We start from the raw sequence: 18799 nt of genomic DNA, 5'->3' as shown, positions 1-18799 counted from the left end.
TCAAAATTTCTAGGACAAAATCAATGGCTTTCTTAATCCTAACATAGAAACAAGAAGAAAAAATCCGTTTGAGAAAAAGAGACACAGATCTATTAAAGCGTCAAAGAAAACAACTTTACAATACATCACGAGGATTTTCTGAAAGTTAAACAATTCAAAAGAAGACGTCTACACCGAGCACATTAGTGAATAATTGTAACATTTCTTAGCCATTTTAGACATTCCATTATATCACAACAGTTAGTCACTCTATCTATCCAGTTACAGCGTATCCACTAGGAAACTACCTTAAAGCTTTAAATTGTAAAAGCATCGCCCCACAACTTCATCTCGACTTTAAATGAGAAGTACAGAATTACTGAAGCAAGAAAAATCTATTTTTAAAGAGCATCAATGCTTCTAAAGGGCAGAGAAGAAGGGGCCTTGTTCCTGCCCAATGTTCAACAAACAGCTTTAAAGGTCCCAGCGAACACATCTCCAACTAAATATTTTCCCATACGACTTGCCTATTTTCTCTCGCACTTTGGGGTATGAATGCTGCGAATTTTATCACGTAGACTTCGGGCTGATATTTTATTTAATATGAAACTGTATCTGGCAAATTTAGCATTCTCCGCTTGGTTCCACAACACAATCTCCATACGAGTTAATTAACTCGAAACGGTGATGCATCAAAGTCTTTATTGATCAAATAAAGCCGACACGTGGTCAAACCGTAGCCCAATTTTATCAAGACAATCACGATATTTTTTGTTTGATGTATTCACATCGGTGAAATGTATTTGTAAGACTGCTGAGAGATCACATCTACCACAGAACAAAACAAAAAAGAATAGACTAGAAGGGATATCGAAAAGCTTTGAAAATAACTATGATCACAAATCGCATAACGTAAAGCAACGCCGATCGAACTAACAGTCAATCGACATTGTTGCCAGTTCTCAGCGTACAATTCCCATAAGAAATACTCTCTACATTTGTTATCTACCGGCTTAGCACCTTAGCACACTGATCAAAATTAAGTCATGTGATCGTCATTGTTCGTAACAAAATTGAAAGTGTTGGTGGAAGTTTTCATTTGGAAATTTTTTCACTTTATTCATTTCGGTAATAAGACAACTAATTGTTTGCTCGAGTGTAGAATCTGTGTATCCACGCTCTTCAACAACTTTCTGTCTTGGAGGCCTAATCCAAGAACGTGCAAAATACGTAGTGTTATAGAATGATTAGAAGCGAATATGCAAGTTAAATTTTTTCATGAATAAAAGATCAGAAGGTTTTTTCAATCCAATTGCAATCTGCTAAAATTCACAACAAGACAAAGGTATGACTTAAAACATAAATACACGCACAAAAATCTAGATTTTCTGCCTAGTATTTTATCACTTTTAAAAGTCACATTTGACCTTAAGTGGAATAGACACATGTGGCAAGTTCAATTTTACGTCAATTACGCAATAATACGTTTGAATGCATAAACGCATGCGCAATACAAACATAGCTCTCGAATTCAGGTTGGCGCTTGCATCAATGCTCTCAACAATTTAGAGTCGTTTTACGTCTACAAACGTGGGTGCTCAAGATAGCTGCACATGACGAAAGCTAAAAAAAAGCCGCATAAGTCCGATAAGGGCAACGATGAACCGCCTGTTTGCGTACAAAACAAGGTGAGTTCACAGGTTTAACACAATGACTCAGCATATTCTTGCGTGTTTATTATGCGAACGTGTTTATGATTTGTTTTGAATCAAGATGAGATATAGCGGAACTGTTGTCATATCCGTCTAATATTCCTTTTAAGGTTGAAGCTGTTGAAAAGACGGAGCCAAATGGAAACTGCCACGGCCAGCCCAACGAGACGAATCAAACGTCACAACAAAGTATTTCACACCAGAATTTACAAAATTCCAGTGGCAAACCGTGGTTTCAAAACGAAATTTTATGCATGATGTAAGTCAGATGTCGTATTCACACGGAGTTTGATAGTCTAAAACGTCAATTTTATCGAGAAATTGCTCAAAATTGTGTCGATTTCAGTTTTTCTTCGACAACACATCATCAAACCGTACAGGCAATATTATTTCCGGTTTTCATTTAAACCGGAAATCAAAGAAGGCAAGCGAGCTCTCCTGATTTAAAACGATCTAAATACTTCGACGTTTTCAGCTAGTCTGGGTATTTTTTCTCTTAAAAAATTTGCTGCGTAATCAGATTGTCGTAATTTTCAGTCAAATACGAATTAGTAAATACAGGACGTTCATAAAGAGTTTCTTTCTCGCTAAATTACGTTACACTTCTGTGATGGTTTTGTATAATTAATTCACGGTACAAGGATGGGAAATCCGGTATTTTTTGCATGTTAACACTTAGCTTGATTATAATCGCGATAGACCATGCAGTCGTGCACATTTTATAAATTTCGCAATATTTCTGCACTGTCATTGCTTGTACATCAGGAAAAGGAGCGGCTTGCGTTTACCGTTTTCTTTGCAAAGGATCTTCAAAAATCATCCGTTGATATTGTACATCTTCGTATACTCCCAACATCGTTTTTTTATATCACTTGTTAACATACGAGATATCCTTACATCAGTTTCGAGATTTTCCGTCAAAATTTTTGATTGCCTATATTTAATTTCACTTTAACTAACGAATGGTTAGCTGTTTCTTTTGGCTCGATATTTGTTGCACAGTAATTGTTACTGCTCTGTTTCGTACTAAATATTCGGAAAATAAATGGTGAGTCAATTCACATAATGTTAATTATTGTGCAACTACAACACATCCCTTCGGTAGGACAGTAATCGTTTCTCTTTGCACATGTTTTTAATCCATCAACGCGAGATAGACCGTAAACAATGATAAAAAATCCTTGTGTTGAAAGCTTTGTCTAATTGATTCGTAATCTTCTCTTATAACATTGCAAACTCGGTGTTATGTTCAAAACAAATCATCTCATAATGAAAAACATACTTCGAGAAAAAGGCCCATGTCGAACACAATATTTGAGGAAACAAACAGGACAGTTTTTCTGACAGATTTTCTTAAAAACTTTTAATGAAGTTTTATTTGATCGTTCTCAAATGAAATCAAATTGCGAAAACTTCAAGCCAGCCGTTTGGCGGCAAACGTCAAGCAACTTCCGCAATTTTTTCATGAAAGATTGACCCTCTTTTTGGTTTTACTTAAAGCACGTTAACTTTAAAATTATTACAATTATTATAAAAACCGACTACGCTTGTTGCTAAGAACAGACAAAATAACCTCATCGGATGACCAGCTCGTCTGTTTCAAGGTTGAAAGGCATATGAAAAGGGCACCAGGTTAATTGTTTTGTTTTTTCCTGAAGAAATAAAGCTCATGCTATGGAAGGTGGCGAGATATCTTTTTATTCTCAGTCAACTATTTTGTTTTGAATGTTTTGAATAGTTGATTTTTCAAAACATCATTCCCAATTTTTTACTCAATTAGCTACATTTTGCATGAAACTTTGAAGGAAAAGTTCAATCAAGATATATTTCTCTAGTTTCTTCGTCTTCGTTAGTCAAACTCTTCGCCACTGAAACTGTAACTTTTATTTATTTTTTATTAAAAATGGCCATCTATAATTTCTGTGGGAAAAGTTAGAGATAAATTTCAATGATGCGCCTCGAAAATGCTTCCGGCCTACATAATTCTTATTCAAATGGCGTTCCGCGTTGAAGAAAGTTATAGAATTTTCTTGCATGCATCACTTGTATTTTTAAAACGATGTGGTCTTTAGAAGTGGCATGCTAGTACCCACTTATTCCAGAAATAGTATAGTTGTGAAATTGAAGTGTATATTTGACCAAAAATGCACTATTTTAACAGTTGGTGTATGTGTCGAAATTCTTGATTCACACCACATCCACAATAAATATTGTGTTTTTAAAAACAATTCGACAAAGGAACATAAATTTTTTTCACATTTAACCAAATAAATTTTGACGTATTCTGAATGTTATCTCGCAATTCTATGAAACTTTCAAAGTTTAGCCAAATTTGAGGAATAAAATATCACAGCGAAATACAAAATTCCAATTTTTTTAACTGTACTTTTGTGTTCTAATATACTTTGTTTCTAACCAAACAAACACTAAAAGAAGCTTTGTCACTTAAGAGATTTGACGTTTCTAGTCTTTGAAAGTCGAATTCAATATCATCGTCAAAATTAAAAGCATTTAGTGAAAGCCTAGTACCATATCACAGTTGCAGCTTTTTCATCGATAGTGAATAGAATGAGTAAAGATCAACCCTCATCCAAAATATATGATCCTTTGCGCAAAAGAAATGGGATGAATGCGGTCGTGTTAAATATAGAACTAAAGACTATTGACACGACAAACCACGCACCATGACAATTGTTGGTAAAAATGGTAATGAAACAAAGGCAACTCAAAAGGTTCTCAAATTAAGAGAAAATCGCCGGAACTCTTCCCATAATAAGATGCAATTAAACAATTAAAGAACGAGTCTCACTGTAATGCTTTGCGGGCTTGTGTTTACTTCTGTTAGGGATTGTTTTCGCACTGAACAAATGTGAAACAACGTCTTTCTTCAACTTTATCTCTTGTTATTTCTTCTTCATTTTTTGACCTATCGCGCTTACATGTTTATAGATCAGATTTTGTTGTAAAAGTAGAAATATTGCTTCACTAAACACCTATAATGGCCATCCATTGCTGGCCAAACGTGCGACGCATTACTCTGTGACTCATTCTTTAATTTCTTTTTTTAAAGCAACTAAACGGTTCATCTTTTTTGGTACAAAATTATATCGGTTGATCTATCTCTTGCATCCAATGGAGAAGTTCAGCAAAGTTTGTCTCCCACTTAAGAAAACCATGTCTTTTTCAGGTACGCGTTTGGTGATGCAAGAAAACCTAGTGCCGAGTCGGCTCGACTTATTGAAGCAATCGTTCACAAACAGATATCGAGTCTGGTACAATGTTAGCTACCATTGTATTCTATTTAGTTGCGTTAAACTGTATTGGATATCTTTGTGGTATCACTTACAACAAGTATTGTTTTCCGAGTTATTTACTTGCTGCATTTTTCATGCAAATAGCCATTTTCCCAATTATTCTGCCTAGGTTGTTCAAACGGCGGAGGTTACGGCATTAAGAGGGGGCAAGTTTATGCACACTGAAGATGTAAAATTTCTTATGAGGAAAGACAAGGTATTGCAATTTTATTTGAACTCGCTATAGTCAATTTAGTCATCACAAAAATGTAGGCCGCTTTCTGTGGCCGTGTAAACGTATATTATGAATATATAGTATATTATAGTATAAACAGTCTAATATCACTCGTTTCCAAAACCAGCATTTTTCGAGACTTCTTCTTCGAAATTCAACGAATCCTTGTCCCTCCCTATCAATTAACGCCATTCTGCTTTGTTGATGATCTTATAATACTGATTTTCGAGAATTAAGACTGGCGCGGAGATTTTCACGTTTAAACTGCGTTATGTCAACACACTGCTTTTGACCCTAGTAGCACTCAGTGTTCACAAGTTCTCATAATCTGCATGAGAACAGAATTTTAATGTCTGTTATAGGCGAAGTTACAAAAGTTGAACATGTATCTTGGTTTTAAAGAAAGCAAGCAAAAGTTGATGAAACAGATCTCTCAAGACGATGATGAAATTCTCGGAGCATTTGGTTAGACATTCACAGCGATTTTATGTGTTTATATATCAATAATTTAGTTCAACAACTAACGGTTATTCATCGACCAGACATGTGCGCATGCATGTTGCTTGTCTTGCAGGATAATGGTGGCCATTGTAGCAGTGACTCGTAGAAAACGACGTAAAATGTTTGATCTTGTATAGGTGGAAATGACGTGAAGTTAGGAAACAAACGAAGACGATTATCCGATCCCAGTTCTTTCGAACAATTAGGTAATGAAAAATTTGTTTACAGAAGACATTTGACGTTAAATTTTTTCTATACGTATTTACTCCTGACTTGACTTTGAAGATGACTACCGCTAAGGTTGTCAAAACGTCGGTCAAATTCAACACTAACAGTCATTCTCAGGACTATTTCAATATGGACGATTTACATCTAAAAACATGTAACGAGTACATTGTATTCATTTGCTAACTACCTCCTTTTCCGTATAGATGACAGTAGCTTCTTGGGAAGCGATGGTTACGATCAGAGAAGAGAAAGGCTTGAGGCGAGTAAAGTTTAAAAACTTGTGGCGAGATAGAACAAATACACGGTCACAGTAGCACTTCAAATGAAACAAACAACTACAGCGCACGGCAGCATCTTATGAGCACATGTAGCTGTTACTGTTTAAAGTGCCCTTTCTAAAAACTTTTTATTTGTGATATTAAATTTTGTTGTGATTTCTAGCGTATCAGTTTTTGTCAAATCGTTCCCTTTTCTATGGTTAAAATTGGTTTTGAATTGACCTTGACTGTCGTTGAATTGACCTTGACTGTCGTTGTATTGAAAAAACCCTTGCATGACGTCACAATACTACATCGTTCCAGGTCCATCAAAAAGGACATTTTTGTCAATTTTACGAGATGGATTGATTTGACCAAATCAAAAACTTGTTTCACCAATACGCTAGAAATCACACATGATTTCAATATCACAAATAAAAGTTTTTGCTGAATGGAGGACTTTGAGATTAATTTACTTAGAATTAAATGATCTTGTGCTCAGTGAATTTTCGATTTGGGGTGACATGAGTTGGGGACGGTCGGAGGTAGGTTAATACTACAATAAGAATTTTAGTTTGTTACCTTGCCAGACTTTTATGTTGCATTATAGAATTCAATTTTGTATACAAAATTAGAATACTAATTCTAAAACTCACTTATCGCTGATAGACAAAGGTGGGCTTTCACGACAAATGCTTCGTCTGCCGTATTAAATCACAATAGTAATCTACTTTTATTGCAGAGAGCAGAGTATTTGTCGAGATCGCTGGATACACAGCAATATTTAGAATTCATTGAATGTCGTCAGGCAAATTTTAGTAAGTAACGCAGGCTTTTTGCACTAATGAAGATGTTGAGTATGTACATCGAACTATAAAGTATAGTGGCATTTTTACGTGTATTTAGTAAATTTGTGATTAATCTCGTCGGCGGTGGATCTAACGTTAGGCTAGGCCATCGATTGGTTAAATTTTATTCGTTGGGTGGAAATTTAAAACCAATCGTTTGTTGTAAAGGTATTTTTGTTTAAAAATAGCGGCTGATATTCAAGCATTTCGTCTATTTAACCCCCCATCGTTCCCAATAATTATTCTCCTTTTTTGTGCCATTAGCAGGCAAAAAGGGAAATAACTATGTTGTACTCCTCTTTGTTTGGCGAAATTTCCCGTTTTGCATTTCTGAAAACCTATGCGATTATCCATGTCGTTCCTCATATGATAACTTATTCCTGCACCTATAACCTTATCTCTCACACAACCTATACCAATCACCTCATATCTTGTTCATTACACTTACCATTGAAAAATAGCCGATGGAAGTGCCATGTTAGAGATGAAAATTTAATTAACGTCGAACGTTTTCGGACTTAACAGACAAAAAGGCGGGAAAATTCAAAGAATGGCTGGATTACACGAACCTCACAGATTTGAAACCAAACACTCCAGTTATGGAAGTCTTCAGCTACCTTGCGTACGAAACAGTTGGACAGGTCAGCTCTATCATACAAATTCTTCATCGGTGTGACGAAAGACGTTCTTGTTAGCGTATTCCATAATGATCATCGCCACCCCAACTATCATAATGATGTGTAATCACTTTTATTGTACTTGTGGTGAGAAAATTTAGCTTTCTAAATTACAGTTTGACATTGACTGTAGAATTTCTAAAACAGTGTATGTGTATCTCCTTTTGTTCTTAAAGATATTTAAGTTTGTAGAATGTCCAATTTCGTACAACCATTGACGTCATATTAAATAATGGGAATATGATTTATCCAGTATTTTTGTGCCTTCCGGAAATAGTGTTAATGGTACAAAATTCTGCCGAAACGTTTCATCCAAACGTTGCCCAGAAACTGAAGGATATTTAAAAAATTTTGGCGACTCATTATGCAATATGACGTCACTGGTTTGCAAAATGGACAATCAAAAAACTTCAAGAGATATTTACTGACTGTTTTATAAGGTCTTCTGTCATTTTCAAACTTCTTTTTGATAAAATAGCAAGGCCTAGACCGTCGTGTTGTATACCTCACGCTTAATATACGAGCCTAATATTGATGATCGTATTCCTCATTTAAAATTAAACCCGAATTTTGATTTTTTCAACCTTTTTATTATTATATATTTGTTGTTCTGTGGCCGGTTGCACGATAGCCTGGATAGCGTATCCATTGGATAGCAATTTTTTTTAAACTTTTACAAAACCTTTTAAAAAGCAAAAATATAAGATTCGAACTGAGCAATCACTGAAATAAAACATTGTTTCGAAGATTACAAAATTTCTTCGTCGTAAGAAAAACATAAACATCTTTTTTACAAGTTTGAAAATTTTTGCTATTAAATGGATAACGTTATCCAGGCTTCGTGTAACCGACCCCTGGATTCAAGATGTTACCGTGTCGAAATATTTGTAAATAAATTCTATTTCCGCCAGATTGTAGAGATGGCGTTATTGGTCAAGAAAGATATCGAACGGAGCGACGAACTGTCAGCCGTCATGCCTTTACTGCGCGAAAACAACGCTTCTAAAATCAACTTACCTTTCATCACAACATCCTCAATGCCTTCGAGCAGATGTTCCACGCCAACACCCCCCAGCACGCCCACGACATCAATAGGTGGAACTCAGCCTTCTTTCTCTTTGGGCGGTGCAACTCCCACCGGTGGTGCTGGGTCGAACTTGACTTCGTTACCAGGTGGAGTGAGCTCTTTATCTGCAAGTTCTAAATCGTCCAAGGCTAAAAAGAAAAGAACAAAGGTATTAAACGCAGGTCAAGTGCGCAAACTGCTATAAAATATTGAGTAAAAGTCAGTGAACTGCAATATCAACTGGAAAGCTAACAACGCCGCTATCAATGAAGATCAAATTGAAGCTTGTTTTCCTGAGTTTCTAGAAGTTTCATGTATTATTTTAGAAAATTAACAACGATATACATAAAATACAAAAGCACAAATTGCCATGAAAAAGTTTTACGACACAAGATATGGTAATAAACCCAAAAACTAAGGATAAATACATCATAACTGGCTTCAAAATGGCGTATAGAAGTAGCGTTAGAGTTAGCGTTCCAGTTAGTATTACAGTTCACTGGTTAGAGTGCAGTTTAGGAATGAGTTTATTAGCGGACACCTATACTTATTCTGCGGTGACCATGAACACTGTGGGCACTGTAATTGGAGGGAAAATGCAAATCAACAACAACACTTACGGCAACACAACAATACAGAATACAAAAAATGCCGTATCACTCACCGTTATAGAAGTAAGCTTAACGGTTAGAACTTGGGTTAGGATTTGGCTTTCTATTTTTTAAAAAATCTAAGCTATCAAATTATGTAAAGCTGAACTCGCCTGCCTTAGAAAGTTTTTGATTGCCTGAGCCTGCGGCACTTGTGCTGATCAGCTGCGCAGTGTAAGGTGTCCGTTAACTGCACTAGTCCAGTTGAATAACTGCTGTTTATCGACATTTCCTATGATTTGACCACTTCTGTTTTTCTACCATATAGCTAAGCTCTGTGCTCTCAAATGATCTTTATTCCGACTGCCTTCAGCCAGATCATATTCGTGAAGCAATGCGACGTTATAGCCATGGCATGGGCCCAATGGCGGCGTTCTCGGTAAGCCTTTCACTTTGCATAATTGCCCTTCAATGAAATCTCCGCCAGTGTAGGATTCACAATGTGGCCAAAGATAATTTTCCTGCTAATATACAATTTTTATTTTCTTACAGCCGCGTGCAAGTACGACGCCGAGTTACATGACCTTGTGTTTATAAATTGCTATGATGGAAATCCTATATTCATAGTGTAAAGGTTAGATAAGGCGCTTTAAACTGTTCAAACGCTTACCTTCAATGAGAAATTTCGGCTTTGATTGGCTATTGTAGGTGAAATACACATACTAGTCACACATTCGTTTGAATATTGTCGTTATAATAAATGTACATCTATATGTTGGTCATAATGTTGATGTTGAATCTCGACCCAACGTGCTAATGAAACATTCAGAACTGCCAAGAGCTCTAAACTTGACAAAAGTTGGCATTAACAGGCGAGTTAGCAACATGCAACATCCATTAAGGTTGTCGAATATTTCTTAAAAATAATCATTTGACAAAGATGAATGCAGTTTTATCAATGGCAAACGTAAAGACCATAAAGGTATTCACACTTGGGTTTTAATTAACTCATATCAAAAGTCAAAAGTGCTTTAATAACATACATGGGGGCATTCTTCAGGTATTTGCTCGCATGATTGCTTCAGCTGTTCAACTTAGCGTCCGTAATGTATACCAGTCACTTGTACACAGATAAAGGCTTCAAGACGGTGCAAAGAAGCACCTGCATACTGGAAGCATGACAAATCTACCACAGGTTTTTTGTGTACATTTGTTTAAACCTTTCAACTAAATTATTGCAAGTCTTAATAAAAATTTTCCTTACACTTTATGAACAAAATGAATTTGACTTACGAAAGTTATGTACAAAACATTACATGATATTTTATCACTGCAATAGAGCATCTTTCAACAACTGTTTTTGTACTGGAGTCAATTTGTTTGGAAAAACAATGTCAAATTTTATAATCAGATCCCCTCGGATATCTGGGTCTTTGGAGGTGGGGACACCTTCCCCGGGTACGTGTTTCGAATAGCCAGGTCTAAACGAATAAGAGTTGTATTATTTTATTAGAAAGCGTGCCGTTATCATCCTCAGAGAAATGATCTATTTGGATAGAGTTGAAGAACATTTGCAACATATATTATAAGACGAAAATTTGATCTTCCTTGACTTTCTGGGCATCAAAGTTGGCTTTTTTCGTGTTCGACCGTGAGGTGCTGGGACTGGTTCTATTTCACCGAAGTGCGATTCAATAATAAAGAGCGAATAAAAACAAAAGTTTGATAAAAATACATTCCTCGACTTTACTACAACTATCACTACAGCGTTAAAAGGCAGCGTGCTCTCCAATGTGCGTCACGTCCGTTGAACTAGAGCCAGTCACAGCACCTCACGATCAAACTTGAAAAAAGCCAACTTTGAGACCCAAAAGTCAAAGAAGATTACAATTTTGTCTTATAAAATATATTGCAAATGTTCTTAAAATCGTCAACTCTATCCAAATAAATTATTTCCGTGAGGATGATATAAGCACTTTAAAAAGCTATATATGTCGAAATTTGAAAGCTGCTTATCCGGTTGAATTTAGCACAAAGAGGAACTTCTCATATCATGCACACAGAATACAACTCAATAAGAACACAAAGAGAGCCATAACTTTCGTCGAAAACTCTCTAGAGTCATCTATATCTCGCTTCTCTTCACTTACTTGACGATATCATTGATGGGTATACTGATCAATCGGCCATCTAACGTTGGGACGTCGACAGTACAACCAGTGAGTGCCTACAGAAGGAAGAAAGATCATTCGAAATAAAATGTCCTGATAGGGAATTTCTTATAAAGGGGGCGGGCGGGAGTAATCAACGATTTTCTTCAATATTGCTTTTTTTTGCTCGGCAGAGAAGCGCAAAATAAAACGGGAAGCGAAGGGTCTTTGTCAAAAAATACCATAGAATTCAAAATAACCGCAAAATCGTGGTCGGAAAATCTTCATAAAAAAATGTCATCGTGTATGAAAACATGATTTAAAGTTATGAAAGGCAGAAAATACGTTCCCTTCTTTCTGTATTCAAGTTCATCATGGCGTTTCTTGGCAGGGGTGTATGACAGGTCTTTTTTCATACGTTAATGTACACAATATCGTGTTGGACGGTCGATGCTCGGGAAATACTAATTACCATAAAAGTTTTTCAACAATAGACATTGCTTTAATGGCTTCAAACTCTCTGATAAATATTCAATACGCCAAATTAGAAAAAGTCAAATGAAATTAATGAAAACGATGATGTTATATGAATTTTGTCAAGAAAACAGACGAGGCGAACGTGTTCATAATTAAAGTAAAACTTTTCCCCTTTTTCTCCTCGATCATCATGCCTTTGCTAGGCCCAGCACCTACGCCATTATCTGTGAAATAGAAAAACAATGATTTACCTTACCTTTCCTAAAGGAACTGCAGCAGTAAAAACTAAATTTTTTCCTTCCCTTTTGAATACGGAATGCGGTTTATCTTTCACAACAAAAATGATGTCCGCTGAAAATATAGAAAACATACGTCAAGTAAAAATTTTACCATCAAAGCAAAAGATTGGTTTTCTTGACTTAAATCTTTTTCTTGACTTAAGTCTTAAGGTTTTGTTGCAAGTGACATGATCCCTTCGATCCAGGGTAGTTCACAATTAGGAACCTCAGTATTCAATCACGTGACATTCGTTTTCGGTGCTTGAAAGTGTGGTGACACGAAGAAAATGGACACCCGTCAGCAAAACAAGCTGAGTGTTTATTGGAACATTCTCACAGTCAATAATCGGACGCAAAAACAAAGATTTCTTCAGAAAATATCTTTGTGTAGGGATTGATCCCCTTGTATACTAAATTAGGATTGCGCGACAGGTTTAAGTAAATACTATAAGTTAAATTCCCAGGCACTTCCAACATGCTCATCACTCACAAAAAACTGAATTTCTACTATAATTTCAAATTATAATTTTTTTGTCTTTTTGTGACAGGACCCTAAACCGTTCTACAATAAAGTACCCTTGATCCGCCACACCGTAATATATCATATGTATATTTCTTTTCACGAGAAAGTTTGTTCGGCAGTCACGATTACCTGGAATATTGTTCGGACCTTGATCACCTTCATTGGGAAAAGTGATTCTGGTTCCAGATTTCCAGCCTGGTTTCACGTTGATGGTAAGAATCTTATCGCGTATATTGGACGTGTGACCGTCATCATTCATTACCTGGAGAATGAAGTTAAAAAATCAATGAATTGTCAAACTCCTACTCATATAAGTAACTTAATGAATATATAGCTCCCTCTCGACTGATAAGGAATGCGTGAGATTGAAATAGGTGCGTGGTAATAATCACTGCATGACTTAGAAATTTGTAACATAGGTAATTATAAAATAACAACAACAAAACGCGTGCGTCGATTGGTCTATAGATGAGACCCCGTTTAAACTATACCGGATTGCTTTTGTATCGGATTGATTTCCAATCCGATAGATATTTTATGTGGAGTTCACACAACATTGCCGTTTAGCTCTTTCGAAATCTCTACTGTCATGGTAACAGGTAGTCGTGCGACAAATAATACAACATTTTGGCGAAAGCAATGGAAAAAACTTGAAAACCATGGAAAGGTTATAAGATACTTTTCAAAGTATTTAATAAATTTGCGTTGCAAAAGTTTAGCAAAGACATCGACTGGAAAGGTGTGGATACAAAAGATGAACAAAATACTAACATATTATACGAATTGTATACTAATAAAGAAAATAGCAAGCATATAACAACTACAGTTGATCTCGTGAGATAAATAGCAACAACTGCGAAATTTCGGGCATAACAATTGTCAAATGTTGCACCCAATTGTAGTTTCTATCGGATTGCACTGTTTACACTACGCTGCCACGTATCGCATTGCTTTTCGTGTCACCTTCAGAGCGGAGTGATTTTCGCTACGCTAGACAAACCGGATTGGTTCGTCACAGTGTAAACAGCGCCTAAGGCCCTGTTTACAATACACCGGATTGCATCGTCGTGCCGTGATTTTTGTATCGGATTGGGGTGATACCTCATAAACCTCCATTTAAGGTAATCGGTTATGAAAAGACCAATAGCTTTCTGACAAGATCCATAAAGCGTATATTGCGCTATGTTTTGGTTTACGAGATCTTGACAAGTGAAGTACTTTAAGTGGTTTACCCCATTTCACATTTGCTGGATAAAATCGAGATTAGATTGTACTACATTTGTTTGTTTCCACATTGCTGAAGGAGGATTGGAGTGTTTGGAGTTGCACTTGAAGACTGACCAAAACTTTTTGTTGTTTCATCCAAGTAAAGTGCGAGGTCAGTAAAGTGTAAGTCACGTTTGGATCTTGTAAAAGATTCGGCGTTTCGAGAAAGCTCGTGGTACTTTTCTCCATATTTTCAAACATAACATGCGTGTCGCTCTATTCCTACACGAGTCTTTCTTTGAACGTAGGTTTCTTCACCATATTTTAATGAAGGACTATTTCGACGATTAGATTATTTGAGTGGAATGTAATCAACAACACTGAGAAGGAGTTTTTCCATGTTTCCTAATCAGTATTAACACCAAAATTGTTTCGATGTTAAATTTGCAATTATCTAGACCGTTGAGCAACCATTTCAGTCAGTTTGGTTACAACTGACGTATCCAATTGCTAAGGCATGAAGTAAGATATGAAAAAACAACAGATTATTGTCACTCGAAAGATCCACAGTTTTAGCTGAAATACAAGAGAGGTTTACGGTTTTCTCAAGTACATTAGTAAGAATAAGATTTAGGATATTCTTGGTCGGATATATATTGACTTCATAAAGGAAAAACTTAAGTGTGAGCAATTTAAAGTCAACAGATTCTTTTGAGATTTCTCAATCTGATAAAGTGGACACTTGGTTTGAGGTGTTTCATAGCATACACAAAATAAAAATTTCTTTGCATTCGATGTTTCTGAAAAAAGTGCGATAATTTCCAAACGATATGACCAGTTTAGAGAGTTTACTCTATTGAAAACAAGGTCATCTCGTTTAAAGCTCGTTCTCGCGATACGATTTGTCGGAACCGATATTGTCGCATTGTAAACTACATATCGTGTGAACACGGAAAACGTGAGCCTCCGACACGAACCCCGGACTTTTCACTTTCCGCGCTGATCGAATTTGATTTGGCGAGAAAAATTAGATTTGAGAAAGACTTGGAAACAAGAACGAAAGTTGGCAAAGTATATTGATACTGTAAATGTACTGAATAACACAAATGGTTGCTCGCATGACTATAATACCAAAAGTCGGAAACGAAACAAATGGATTTGACAAATGGATGGTGTGAAAGGGCCAAAAGAACTCCTCGACGCTTGTCATCTTCCCGAACGTTTCTTATCAGGTGCAACGTAACACCAGGTTTGTCAAAAACAAAAAGGAAAAACACCATAGAACAGGTTTATTATGGGATGGATCATTGCAAATAACGGGAACACTTTTTGTGGTGTGATTTTTTTAAGGCACGGATAAGTAAAATTGATTAATGTTGGAAATTGAGCCTGAGGAAAAAATGTAGAGAGTGATTTTATTAACCGTTCTTATATGCAGTAACTTGTGTAAAACCATAAAATGGCTAGTGTTGTGGGCCTTCTTTTTGAAACCTTCGAAAGCTGTACTTACTGTAACAACCCAAAATTTAGTAGCTAAAACAGATTTTACACTTTGATGCTACACACTAGTATGATAAGTTTAGATATATCACAGAAAAGACTCCGTGCTAAGAACTTGGTACATTTTGAGTCTGAAACCGTGAAAAAATTAGAAACATTGAGGCTGTGCAAATTTTCGCTGGCTCTTAAATTAAAAAAGAGCGTATTCGTCTACGGACCCGAAACCCGAATGCTAGAAACAATTGACTGAAACATACTCTTCGAGAAATCTTCATTTTCTTAGTGCATCCCTTGAAGATTTCTTCTAAAGTCAAGAATAGCTCTCTTTCGATCGGTGGATCTTGTTTGCGCCGACCACGCCCATGCAAACCTCCAAATCCAATTTCTGGATCGTAGTTATCAAATAACTCTGCAATATTACAAATGTAACATAATGATGATAAAGGAAATAAAGCGCGAAAGCCATGAAATGAAAACCATTAAAGAGTACTCTGGGGTACCCTTCTTTCCTTTAATAGCGAGTTTTGGCAAAGACTACGAGTATGACTAGGAGTGTAAACAAACTGTAAAACACTACATAAATATAATGCATAAAATGTAAAATAACGAGGATTTCTCTCTCAAAAGAGTCTTATATTCTTGTCAAATCAGTATTGCAGATTCATCGATATTATTTTGAAAAATAGAGCCGTAGCTGCTTCATAAAGTGCTGTGTTTTTTACAGTCAAAAAGCTCGTTCTGTTGTTGACAACTATAAAACAACATTTTGACGAAGTGACAACGACGACAAACTTTCTTGTGCCAATCCCTTACACAGTCTGTTAGTCGTACTCTTGCTATAGCTCTCTAGTCTCTTATATCTTACAAGATCTTACAAGAATATAAAGGTGTGATCGCAAGTCAGATCACAATAGGATCTTGTTCCATTTCTTAAATGAGATCTCCTTCACTTCTATGATCTCTTGTAAGATTTCTACCTGGGCAGTTTCATTTACATTCAAAGGTATTTTTATGTTATTTGAAGTTTAATCATCCTTCCAAAAAATCATCCATTTACGGCGGAGTAGCTTGCAAGCCTGAATGTTGGTGGTGCAATGTAAATTTCTGATAATTAACTGATTAAAATTATTTCTTTGTTTAGAAATCTGCTGTTTTTACAGTAAGTGAACAGCACAACGAAAATTTCAAGCTGGCGGCACCAATGCTTAAAAGATCAATATGTACAGTATCTTGAATGACATAACAGGAGCATGCCCAATGTTTTTGCACAGTTATAAAAATGTTGGCCATATTGTTCTCACTTCCTAAGTTGGACAATAAATACCTTATCCCCATCATATTTTTTTTCATAGAAACCCAAATTGTAAACCTTAAAAGTTAAGGACATCTCTCTGTCTCAATCAATCTCTATCTAATTATTTACCTGAAAATGGATTATCACCACCAAAAAATTCTCTAAAGACCCTTAATGCATCTCCATGGAATACATACCCAGGAGTCCATCCATCTGAAACAAATGAAATGAAAAAGTACAGATTAGTGATCACCTGTCCAAAGCTCACTGCCAAGCCAATCAAGAGCATGTCTATGATTAATTTTGTAACAGTCATTCTTTTCACAGTCTTGATTTCATGCATTCATGCATGCATACTTTTCACACACTTTTACAAACTTTTCAATGCTTAATAAAAGACAAACCGGTAATTGGCAATCAAGTGGCACAAATCTTTTATCTTTTCAACAAACTTAGCAATTGAACTGCAATAAATGTACTCAAGTCAATAAAATTTTATATCAAAGACAAAGCAATAATGTGAGACTGTTAGAATTACAAAACATTTATTGCACATATATAAGGGCACCTTCCCACATATTACATAACATACAATGTGCATTCTATGAATAAAATGCAACTAATTAGCTTAAATTCGAGGAATAAGAAGTTAGTATTGTAAATTTAAAAATTGTAAGCAAGTAAAATCTTTACCAGTATCACTATCGGGAACACCATTCCTCAGTCCTTCTTCACCAAACTGATCATAAATGGCACGTCTCTTTGCTTGGAAAATATTGTAAATCTTGTTAGTATCTTCATAATAACATGTGTTTGGACCAAAATAATAATACATGAGCCCAAAACATTTCCTACAGTAGCTAGTAGCTAATTCATAAGGCAAACATGAAAAATGGATACACAAGATTTGCAATTTATCATGATGTTCTGGAGGTAAGGCAAGGTTTTAGGGAAAATATTATTGTGTTAAAGTTCATTCCAATATTACTGTGCTTCCTTGAACTAGAGAATCAATTTTTGACCATGTTCTTGATTTGGTTTTCCTATCCTATTTGTGAAAATTACTGTAGCTTGATTCGACAAAAAACATATTACAGTGATGTGCACTATCTCTGCAAATCAATGATAGATGATACATAGAAATAACTGATATAAATAGAGACTACACACTCTGACCCTCTGTGTATTCTTTTAAAACATGACAATATTGCCGTTATTCTGTGACTTTAACAGTTGAAAGGAATAATTTCAACTCATGAACATTGCAACTGGGTAGAACAACACTTAAGGAGTTGAGTTTCAAATGCACGTGAATGTAGATTGACTTACGATCACTCAAGACATCGTAAGCCTCTGCAACTTGCTTGAACTTTTGTTCTGCTTCAATTTCATTTGTCTTGTCAGGATGGAATTTCAGCGACAATTTTCGATATCTATAGCATCGAGAGTTGTAGAAAAAGCAAAAAAATCAGTCTGGTCAGATAATTTAAATTCAAATGCAATAAAAACTGTTCTCTAACTTTCAGAGTCAAAAACATGATGTAAAAGATGAAGAACAACGATTTCTAGGTGAATAATAAACTTGATACAGGAAAAAGTTTTTGAAACTCTTGTATCTTGTTCATATATTAAACTTTAAACTTGAATCCTGAATACAAGATGACGCTTTTGCCTTAATGGCTTTCAGACTTAGAGTCTTTGGGTATGTTTTCTCCTAAATTCCTCAAAATTTTCAATAGAAAAAAGTTTTGAGAAATTTAAATATACTTTGACTTACGATCTCTTTACATCTGCGTCGCTAGAACCTTTTGTGAGCTCTAAAATACCATAATAATCTTGTCCCATTATATTATTGTCAATTATATTTCCTTACCAACTCGAGTTTGTTTACAGCTTTGCTATGACAACCGTTTCTGCGCGCCTATGCGAGTTGACCACGCGAGACTTCCACGAGAAGACGGTAGAGAGCACAACAGCACAGCAAC

The 18799-nt window shown here is 35.8% G+C and overlaps 2 protein-coding genes across 5 annotated transcripts; one reads left to right on the top strand and one right to left on the bottom strand.

Moving 5' to 3' along the window:
• Nucleotides 1–1483: 1483 nt before the first annotated feature.
• LOC124441927 (transcription initiation protein SPT3 homolog) lies at nucleotides 1484–13259 on the top strand. 4 transcript variants are annotated; one of them, XM_046992403.1, is made up of 14 exons: nucleotides 1484–1667; nucleotides 1802–1950; nucleotides 4879–4963; nucleotides 5115–5201; nucleotides 5582–5684; nucleotides 5858–5926; nucleotides 6152–6207; nucleotides 6948–7023; nucleotides 7579–7694; nucleotides 8642–8965; nucleotides 9715–9825; nucleotides 9939–10581; nucleotides 11417–11605; nucleotides 12922–13259. In XM_046992403.1, the coding sequence occupies exons 1-12, from the start codon at nucleotides 1593–1595 to the stop codon at nucleotides 9981–9983; spliced, it is 1296 nt and encodes a 431-aa protein (XP_046848359.1). In that variant the 5' UTR covers nucleotides 1484–1592; the 3' UTR covers nucleotides 9984–10581; nucleotides 11417–11605; nucleotides 12922–13259. The 4 variants fall into 4 exon arrangements, with proteins under 4 accessions (XP_046848359.1, XP_046848358.1, XP_046848357.1 ...); XM_046992402.1 differs by lacking the exon at nucleotides 12922–13259 and adding an exon at nucleotides 11731–12113; XM_046992401.1 differs by lacking the exon at nucleotides 12922–13259 and having other exon boundaries at nucleotides 11417–12113.
• LOC124441931 (dnaJ homolog subfamily B member 13-like) lies at nucleotides 10332–18706 on the bottom strand. The gene is made up of 9 exons (XM_046992408.1): nucleotides 18592–18706; nucleotides 18144–18247; nucleotides 17508–17579; nucleotides 16944–17027; nucleotides 15778–15929; nucleotides 12944–13076; nucleotides 12270–12364; nucleotides 11537–11613; nucleotides 10332–10867 (listed from the first exon to the last, which is right to left on the bottom strand). The coding sequence occupies exons 1-9, from the start codon at nucleotides 18657–18659 to the stop codon at nucleotides 10714–10716; spliced, it is 939 nt and encodes a 312-aa protein (XP_046848364.1). The 5' UTR covers nucleotides 18660–18706; the 3' UTR covers nucleotides 10332–10713.
• Between the last annotated feature and the right edge of the window lie 93 nt (nucleotides 18707–18799).

Source organism: Xenia sp. Carnegie-2017, unplaced genomic scaffold, assembly GCF_021976095.1.
Source record: "Xenia sp. Carnegie-2017 unplaced genomic scaffold, XeniaSp_v1 HiC_scaffold_20, whole genome shotgun sequence".
NCBI lineage: Eukaryota > Metazoa > Cnidaria > Anthozoa > Malacalcyonacea > Xeniidae > Xenia > Xenia sp. Carnegie-2017.
The sequence above is the reverse complement of the archived record's forward strand: the minus strand, read 5'-3'. Positions and strand labels throughout refer to the sequence as shown.

What these genes read in the sequence shown, in the direction of transcription:
- LOC124441931 (XM_046992408.1), bottom strand. Translation starts at nt 18,659, where the DNA reads ATGGGACAAGATTATTATGGTATTTTAGAGCTCACAAAAGGTTCTAGC. An exon ending in AAATGAAGATTTCTCGAAGA is followed by an intron (nt 13,077 to 15,777) that starts GTATGTTTCAGT and finishes TTCATTCTCCAG; the next exon opens with GTAATGAATGATGACGGTCA. An exon ending in AGGTCCGAACAATATTCCAG is followed by an intron (nt 12,365 to 12,943) that starts GTAATCGTGACT and finishes CTATATTTTCAG; the next exon opens with CGGACATCATTTTTGTTGTG.
- LOC124441927 (XM_046992403.1), top strand. Translation starts at nt 1,593, where the DNA reads ATGACGAAAGCTAAAAAAAAGCCGCATAAGTCCGATAAGGGCAACGAT. An exon ending in AACGAAATTTTATGCATGAT is followed by an intron (nt 1,951 to 4,878) that starts GTAAGTCAGATG and finishes TGTCTTTTTCAG; the next exon opens with GTACGCGTTTGGTGATGCAA. An exon ending in ACAAACAGATATCGAGTCTG is followed by an intron (nt 4,964 to 5,114) that starts GTACAATGTTAG and finishes TATTCTGCCTAG; the next exon opens with GTTGTTCAAACGGCGGAGGT.